General features: G+C 66.6%; 1 protein-coding gene and 1 long non-coding RNA gene across 2 annotated transcripts; both read right to left on the bottom strand.

Annotated features, from left to right (window-relative positions):
- Positions 1–4,350: 4,350 nt before the first annotated feature.
- Positions 4,351–5,517, bottom strand: LOC306647218. Its single transcript, XR_013760056.1, has 3 exons — positions 5,441–5,517; positions 5,109–5,379; positions 4,351–5,078 (listed from the first exon to the last, which is right to left on the bottom strand). It is a non-coding gene; the product is annotated as an uncharacterized lncRNA (long non-coding RNA).
- Positions 5,518–6,083: 566 nt separating this feature from the next.
- Positions 6,084–8,240, bottom strand: FEM1A (fem-1 homolog A). The gene has a single exon (XM_079114036.1). It carries the CDS (start codon positions 8,100–8,102, stop codon positions 6,162–6,164), a length of 1,941 nt encoding a protein of 646 aa, XP_078970162.1. The 5' UTR covers positions 8,103–8,240; the 3' UTR covers positions 6,084–6,161.
- Positions 8,241–8,654: the final 414 nt, after the last annotated feature.

Raw genomic sequence — 8,654 nt, 5'->3', positions numbered from 1 at the left:
AGGGAGAGAGCGGCCAGCGAGAGTCGTGCAGGACCTCGCAGGCGGTGGGAGGGCTTGGGCTTTGGCCCGGAGGGAGGCGGGAGGCGGGAGGCGGGAGGCGGGAAGGCTGCAGACGGAGGAGGGCGGGGCCGAGCCGGGTGCTCATGGGCGCCCTCTGGTGGCTGCTGCCCAGAGGACAGACTAGGGGCGTCCAGGGCAGGAGCTGGGGACCAGGAGGAGGCCACTGCTCTGACCCAGGTGGCAGTGAGGGGGCTGGCCCGGGTGGAAGCAGAGGAAATGGGGCCCCTCTCCCGTTCCCGCCTGGGCAGCTTCGCTGCCGCCGGTCAGCCAGGCTGTGCACAGAAGCCCATGGGGCCTGGCGCTGGGATGGCTGGGCTCCCGACCCTGCTTTGCTCCAGGTGCTGTGCTCCAGCCCCTTCCTGGTGACATCTTCCCCAGCCAGGACGCGACAGTGACCTCAGGAGTGGAAGGCCTGCGCCTGCCTGGCCCCACGCGACTCTGGCCTGTGTGCAGGGAGGACCCGCAGGAGGGCCGGAGGGGCTGCCTGGAGGGGCTGCACTGTGTGGGGGTGGAGGCCCAAAGAGCCGAAGGCACTGCCCAAGGGCCAGCGCCACTGGGGCAGGCTGCAGTCACTGGCCGGTTCAGCTTGAATCCCCTGCACTCCAGTCCTTCCGGCCTCTGCAGTGGATACCTGGACCAGGGGCCAGTGCTCCCCACTGGGCCACACCCAACCTCCTCTGTCTGCCTCACTATTTGTTGATTCTCGTTAAAACATGTTGATTGGAGCAAATTTCTGACACACCCAAGCTGCCTACAAGGGCTGGGGACGGAGCTTTATTTTATTATTTTTTTGGTACCAGGGATTGAACCCAGGGCTGCTTAACCCCTGAGCCACATCCCAGCCCCTTTTATTTGTATTTTGAGACAGGCCCTGCTGAATTACTTAGGGCCTCACTAAGTTGCTGAGGCTAGCCTTGAACTCTCCTCCTGCCTCAGACTCCCAAGTCACAGATTAGGGATCTGTCTTTGTCATGAAGGTTTTTTTCAGAACTTGGGCACACAGTAAGTGGTCAGTAATTGAACTCACTTGATGAACCGTTGTTGAGCACCTGCTGTGTGCAGGTCGGTTCTGGGCACTGGGGACGCTGAGCTGACCCGTCTTGGTGGAGTTCACTGGACAGTAAGTGGGGAGATGTAGATTCATCTGTCCTTTTGTATCACCAGCATTGTTTGAGCACGTGCTGTGTGCAGGAGACAGGCACGGTCCTCAGGGATGTGACGGGGCTTGGCTCATGGTCCTGGGACTGAGGAAAGCGGCTGAGAAGGAAGCTGGCGGAGAGCAGAGGGCGATGGGCCGCAGGACGCCCCAGCTCCTGCGCCGAGGTGGGGCCTGCCCCAGGACGGGCCCTTCCGGGGGAGTCCCCTTTGAGTCGTGCAGCCTGAAAGAACACTGAGTGGAAAAGGCCGCCCTTCTCTGAAACTGAAGCCCGAGTAAACAGGTGGCTCCTTGAGGTCAGTGTGCCAGGGCGGCCCCCGCTGTGTCCCTGCTGGGGCTCTCTCCGGACAGTGTCAGGGCCTCACAAATATTCTGTGCTGAAGTGAGGTTTGGGGGGTTCTCCCCATTCTGGCCCCTCCCAGGCCCAGCGTTCATGGGGACGGCACCAGGGGTCACCCTGACCCTGGAGCCAGAGGTTGCTGTGACCAGCCTCCAGCTGGCCCAGGGGCCTCGCCTGGGGAACTGAAAGTCAAGCAGAGGCTGAGGAGCACATGTCTGCAGCTGCCCAGGGCTTTCTGGACGCGGGGGCAGGCCCAGCAGCAGGTGGGCTTTCCGGCAGGGTTTTCCCCAAGTGGAATTTAGGAAGTCCTCCAGGAGCGTCTTCTTGGGTCAGTGACCTCGTGCTGCCAAGTCCAGTGGCCACTTGTCCATGCTCCTCACCCTCTGCCTCCCACACACCAGGCTCATGCTGCCCCGGGGCCTTTGCACAGCTGCTCGCCCAGACCTCACCCCGGCTCCTGCTGACCTTGCTCCAGTGCCACCTTCTCGACGGGGCTTCTGAACGCCACACTGAAGGTCCATCTGAGGTGGCACCGCGGCTCCCCCAGCCCTACGCCACTCCCACACCTGGCAGCTCTGGACAAACACAGCATGTCAATTTGGGGCCCACCCTGTGCCTCCCCCATCTGGGCAGGGTTCTGTCCCCTTGGCTGGTGGACCCCAGTGTCCACACACAGCGGGCGCCGGTGACCGATGCCGCAGTGCGTTTTTGATCTCTTTGTTCTGTGTGGGGATGGAGCCAGGGCCTCGGGGCTCAGGCAGCGCTAACCACTGGGCCACACCCAACCTGCTGCGGGTCTTCACAAGTCACCAGCCCTAGAGGGCGCCCTCCTTCCTCCCCACATCCCTTCACTTTCTCTGGTGCTGAGCACCTGCTGTGTACCCAGGAGGCTGGAGGCCCTCCCTGCTGCTGCCTGTTCAGGCCCAGGGCCTGGGGGGCAGACCCGTGAGGGGTGTCCCCAGCGGGTGGCCGGGTGCAGCCTGCCTGAGGCCCTTGGGCGTGGAAGGAAGGGTCCTGGGTGTGACCCGGGGTGGGCAGGCGCATGGCCATGTGGTAGACCTGGGCAGGACTGTCCCTCCTGGAAAGAGAGGACACAGGGACACACAGGTTCCCTTGGAGACCCAGGCGGAGCCACCAGATGGCGCCGTGTGGCAGTGGGACGGGGACGCAGCCAGGCTCCCAGCCTCCGTGCAGACAGAAACAAACAGCCCAGTGTGTGTCCTTGCTGGGAGGCCACCGGTGCTGTGCCCATACTGCAGGGGGACACTGAGGCAGGTGTCACCTTGAAGGGTGGCAGGGCCAGTCTGCAGGGCAAGGGCCGCCAAGGCTGCACTGGCCCATGCCCTGTGCGTGCCCGTGCCTGTGGCTCAGAGAGGCACACGCCCGCGGAGGCCACACAGCAGTCCTCCCCTGGGACCCCGGGGCTGCCTGGCTCACAGGCCGACCCCAAGTGCCCGGGCGGGACCTTATTTTTAAACTGTTCTGCGGCCACAGCCTTATTATAGCGCTGGGAGGCAGCCAGGTGTCCGGTTTCCAAGTCAGAGAGCCTGTCCTCCCAGGAAGAGCACCTGCCCGGCTCCCTGGGCCCCGCCAGGCCCTCCAAGTCCCTGGCCTCCTTTGCTCTACGTGGCATCTGCTATTTCCTTAGGTTCTAACATCGACCTTTTGAAAACACCGAGGGTCCTACACTGTGTGCAGGGCCACGAATCCCAAGGCCACTGACATGTCCGGCTGAAGCGGCCAGCATGGCCAGGGGGCACTGGCTGGGCTCATCTTCAGGGTGGGTCGTGACGCCCCCTCACCGGGGCTGACCGTGCTGGGCCCCAGGCCAGCCACGCTGGAGTGCGAGCAGTCGGCCTGGCGGAGGGAGAAGCAGGGCAGGACCGCCGGCCTCCCCCAGGGCCAGAGGGCTGTGAACGAGGGCCTGGGCCAGGCAGTCGGGCACCACGACCCGGGCCCCCACCAGCTCCCGCCAGAGGCGCCTCAGTGCTGGCCTGGCCAGCCCACTGGCCACACACCCGTCCATTGTCCCTCCATTTCCACGGCTCGCTGGGCATCCTAAGTCTGCCCTCTAGCTGGCGAAGGCCAGACCCCTCTGCAGGTGCCCTGGGTCAGGGGCGCGGAAGGGCTGGGGGGTCAGACTGGACAAGAGGGGTTCAGGGTGAAGAGAACTACCCGCGAGGCTGGGCGAGTGACCCCCGAGGGCCTCCTGGAGGAGGTCAGCGATGGGGTGGCCCTGGGGGTCCCAAGTGTCCACTGGGGGCCCAGGCGCAACCCCTACTCTGTGGCCACGGTGGCAGCGCGGCCTGCTGGGCCAGGACACCTGTAGCGCCTGTGGGGGCGATGCCTGGGTTAGGGTCCTGGATCTCCCCCGGCCTCCCGCTTGGAGGGGATCCCACGCCCTGCACCCCTGCTCTGCACAGACGTCTGCAGGGCGGGATGGGGCAGGGCTGCCCCTCCGCCCCAGCCCCACGTCGCCGACCCCTGGGCCCGCGTCCGCCCGACACTGGGCTGCTCCCCGCCTCGCAGCACCCCCGACCCCACCGGGCCTAAGGGGTTCCGAGCCCCCAGGCTGGGCTGCTATTGGCTCAGACACGACATGTGACCAAGGGCACCGCTCCAGGCCCCGCCCTCCTGCACCTGGCAGCGAGCCCGGCTGCTGGCGCCTGAAACCGGGTGGCCTGGTCACCAGAACCGGGCTGAGGTCAGGACGGAGTCCGAGGTCTGACGGCGCACTTGTCATCGGCTCCCTGTGGTCCAGCCTGCGCCAGGTGCCGGCTGTGCTGACCCCGCAGGGAGAGGCCGGGGCCGCGGTGGCGCAGAACACCTGCCCGGAGGGTGCGGGCCAGAGGGCCACTCTAAGCACGCCCCGCAGGACCTGCCCGCAGTGGCCAGCGGCCACCTCACATCTCAGGGGGACCACCTTCCGTCCCAGGCGCGGCGTCCCCAGCTGCACCCGGCCTTTGGGTTCTCTGAGATAGTGTCCCAGGAAGCCCCGGAGGTCGGCCTCGAACTTGCCACCCTCCTGCCTGCGCTTCCCAGCGGCTGGTTGCCAGTGTGGCCGCTGTGTCCAGCTTGAGCACTTATAAAGTCCAGCATCAACTCGGTCACGCAGAGCTGAGCAGGCGCTTCTCTGTCCACCCCAGAGAAACCAGGAGCGGGAGAGCGAGGGGCCTCCCCCCACAGACCCTCGCAGCGTGGCCTCCACATCCTGCCGTGGGGCAGACTTGGGGAGGGCTGGCCTGACTAGCTGCGACCCCACCCCAGTGCAGGTGGAGGGTGGGCACAGGCTCCTGGGGACCAGGCGGCAGCACCAGGCAGGAGGAGGCGCGCGGCCCTGAGGACGGCTCGTTCAGGGGAGGCTCCTGGGCGCCGCAGAGGCGGTGAGCAACACCCCCCAGCCCTTGGGGGGCCGTGGGAGGAGCCAGCCCCTCTCCGTGCTGGGGTCCCCCCAGAGCAGCCTCTGGACTTGGTGGATGCTCTGCAGGGCTGAGGTGGAACCAGGGCCTCGCGCTCAGCACACTAAGCAAGCGCCCGCCATGCCCGCCCCACCCGCCAGGCAAGGAGGCTGGAGGCTGTTCAGACACCTGCTCTTTAATGCCTCAGCTGTGGCGCGAGACCCACCAGACGGCGGCCCCTCGCCGCCGGGAGGGCCGGGCACTGCGCTTCCTCCTGAGTTGAATCAAAAGCTCGCCTTGCAAATACATACACTTCCTACCTACCACTGCAAGCCGGAGGGCCTCCTCCAGGGCCAGGCGCCCAGTGGGAGCCCGAGCAGGGGACACTGCTCGCAGGGGTGGCCGGTGCCCTTCTGCCCACGGACCTGGGCTCTGCTCCTGCGGGGGCCGTAGTGTCACCTGAGCACGGGAGGCCATGCCCTCTACAGACTGGCCCTGGCCCTGTCTGCTTTCATGGTGCTGGCGGGACCGGGCCTACAGGGGCTGGGCAAGAGCTGGGCCCCGATCGGCCGACCTGTGTCGCCGCATAGCGGGGCCTTTCTCAGGGAGGCTGGACTAGGGCCCTGGGGCAGACTCGGGAGGCTACAGGGGCATCTCCGGGCCAAGTGGCCTGTCTCTTTAATCTGCACAGTGCCAGCCAGGCCCACCGGGGCCGTCCTGGGAGGCACTCGGCTGCCACGCTCTGTGGCGGCCTCTTGGGTGCTTGCCCTGACCCTCGGGGCAACACTGTTCTAAAAGGCAGGAGGGAACCCCACAAACCCAGGGCCACCTGCATCCTGGGGACCAACGCGGGCCTGCGGCCTCCTTTGCCGGGATGGGCAGCGACAGGCACCACACCCCTCACCGCCTGGAGGTGGCTTGCAGGGTCCACAAACAAAAAGCCTAAAAACACTGCAGCAAAACCTCAGAACCTGCGCACAGGCCTGAATCCCACCCGCTACCTAAGCAGGAGACCCACCAAGCCGGGCGCTGGCGGCCCCTTGTCCACCGGCCCCTCCTGGCTCCTAACACTGGACAGCTGGGCACCAGCACCTCGGCTGCCAGAGGTGCGCACGACCCACAGGCCGCCCGTGCCCAGCCGCGCCGCTCCTCCCTGATACCAGGCAGGGGCAGGAGGCCGGGCTGGCGTCTGGGGAGGGGCCCAGGCTCAGTGCAGCTGGATGAAGGCCTCCAGCTCCTCCGGGATGAAGCCCTTGTAGGGGACCTTGTTCTTGTCCAGGGCGCGGGCGGCCAGGCACTGCAGGGTCACGTAGTTGAAGGGCTGCATGGTGCTCTTGGCCAGCAGCTCCTCGTCCAGCATCTCGCAGGCGGTTTTCTTGAAGGCGTTGGTGGCGTCCACGTGGGCCCCGGCTTCCACCAGGGCGTTCATGATGGCAGGGCAGTTGTTCTGGGCCGCGATGTGCAGCGGGGTGTTGTTGTCAAAGTCCCTGCTGTCCGGGTCAGCCCCGCAGTCCAGCAGCACCTGGACCACGTGCAGGGACGGGAAGGTGCCCACGCGGTAGCGGCCCACGTTGGTGGTGTCCTTGTCGGCCGCCATGTGCAGGGGCGTGAAGCCGTTCCTGCCGCGGGGGGCGCACCTGAGCAGGCGGTAGACCGTCTGGTGCTTCAGGTGCTCCTGGCTGGGGCTGGTCTCCACCTTCCCCAGCAGGTACAGCAGGTGCAGGATGATGGCCAGCGCCTTGGTGAACTGCGCAGAGTCCCCGGGCTCCCTGGGCTGCTGCAGGGCCCGTTCCACTTCCCGCACGCCCTTGCTGAGCACCCCCATGAGGTCCGTGAAGCCGATCTGCGTGCCCAGGCTGCCCTTGGCGGCCCGGTCCTGCAGCACGTAGGAGAAGAGTTCGGCGAAGGAGAGGAAGCTGCTGGCCGTCATGGGGCTCAGGGGCTCCAGGCTGCTCTGCTGCATGTCCAGGGCGTACTTCCACAGGCGGATGCAGCGCTCGAAATTGCCGGAGTCGGCGTAGACCGCGCCCCGGTACCGGATGTAGTAGGACGTGTCTGGGTGCGAGGGGCCCAGGATGCGCTCCCGGATCAGCAGCGCCTGCATGCGCATCTCATCCGGGTCCGTGATCAGCGCTTCCAATTCCTGGGCGGTGTTCACCTCCCTGGAATAGTCGTAGGCCAAGACCGGCTGCTGGGGCTCGGGTTTGGGCAAATACTCGCCCCCCTGGTGCCGCAGCTCCATGGCGCGTCTCCAGTGCTTCAGGGCCCCCAGCAGATCTCGCTTCTTATCCACATACGTGGCTCCCAGCAGCTCCAGGGCCTCCACGGCGGCTTCCCGGCTGGTGGGGCAGCAGCTCTCGTACGAGTTGAGGGGCTCCTCCGGGGCGGAGCCTTCCGGGGCCGGCCCTGCCCCGGCCGCCTGCGGCTGGCCCGGCTGCTCTTGGATGAGGTACTCCACGATGTTGGTGTGGCCGGTCACGCTGGCCGCCAGCAGCGGAGTCATGCCGTAGCCGTCGCGCTCCATGCGCGCGTTGCAGCCCAGCAGCAGCTGCAGGATCTCCAGGCTGCCGGACTCGGCGCAGTCGTGCAGCGCCGTGTTGCCCTTGGCGCTGCGCCGGTTCACCTGGGCGCCCTGCTCCAGCAGGTAGCGCGCGATCTCGCGGTGGCCCTTGTAGCAGGAGATCATGAGGCACGTGTGCCCGTGCCGGTTGGCGACCTCCAGGTCGGCCTGGTGCTCGCCCACCAGGTAGCGCACCACCTCCAGGTGGCCGTCGAAGCAGGCGGCGCGCAGCGGCGTGGAGTTGGTGCGCGTGGTGCGGTTCACCGAGGCGCCGCGGCGCAGCAGGCTGCGCACCACGTCCAGGTGCCCGGCGGCCGAGGCGGCCCACAGCGGCGGCGCGCCCTCGATGGTCTCGCCGTCGAAGTGCACCGAGCCGCCGGCCTCCACGCTGGCGCCGCAGCGGTCCACCAGGTACTCCACCACGTCCAGGTGGCCGTAGCGGGCGGCGATGAGCAGCGGCGTCCCCCCGCACGCCACCTCGCCCATCAGCTCGTCCAGCTCCTCCCGGCTCCGGCCGCCGAGCAGCTTCTGCAGCAGCTGCAGCTTGCCGTCGTGGGCGGCATTGTACACGGCGGTGTGGAGGTCCATGCTCTCGGCCTCCGTCAGCCCATGGGCCGGCCGCGGGGGGGCAGGGAGACGGCGGCTACAGCCCCGATGGGCAGGCGGCAACCTTCACCGTCTCCCCGGCCGCCATCTCAGGGGCTCGGCGGGCGGAACAAAATGGCTGCGCGACCTGGGGCCTTCGGCCTTTGGGGGCATGCCGGGAGATGGAGTTCTCTGCGCAGGACAGCGCTGTAAGACTCGGAGGGACGTTGAAGGCTCAGGACTACACTTCCCAGAAGGCCGCGGGTCAGTCGCTGAACCCTGTGAGCACCGGTGCATGATGGGAATTGCCGTTCTAATCACAGCTGATAGCAGCGCAAAAAGCCAATCAAAGGACCACGACTCCCGGCATGCCATGCCACACGCTCTAGCTTGTGCGACTCGGGGCAAACTTAGTGACGTTTTTCCTGTTGCTATCACTTTGCCCAGGTCGACCGGAAGGGCAAACAGACTAGGGCCTCAAAGGACTACATTTCCCAGAAGGCTAAGCCGGTCAGGCGGGTCTGATTTGGTCTTGATGTGGCGGAGCGGCTAACC

The sequence above is a fragment of the Sciurus vulgaris genome, assembly GCF_902686455.1.
Source record: "Sciurus vulgaris genome assembly, chromosome: 16".
Classification (NCBI taxonomy): Eukaryota; Metazoa; Chordata; class Mammalia; order Rodentia; family Sciuridae; genus Sciurus; species Sciurus vulgaris.
Note: the sequence above shows the minus strand (reverse complement) of the source record. Positions and strands in the feature narration are given on the sequence as shown.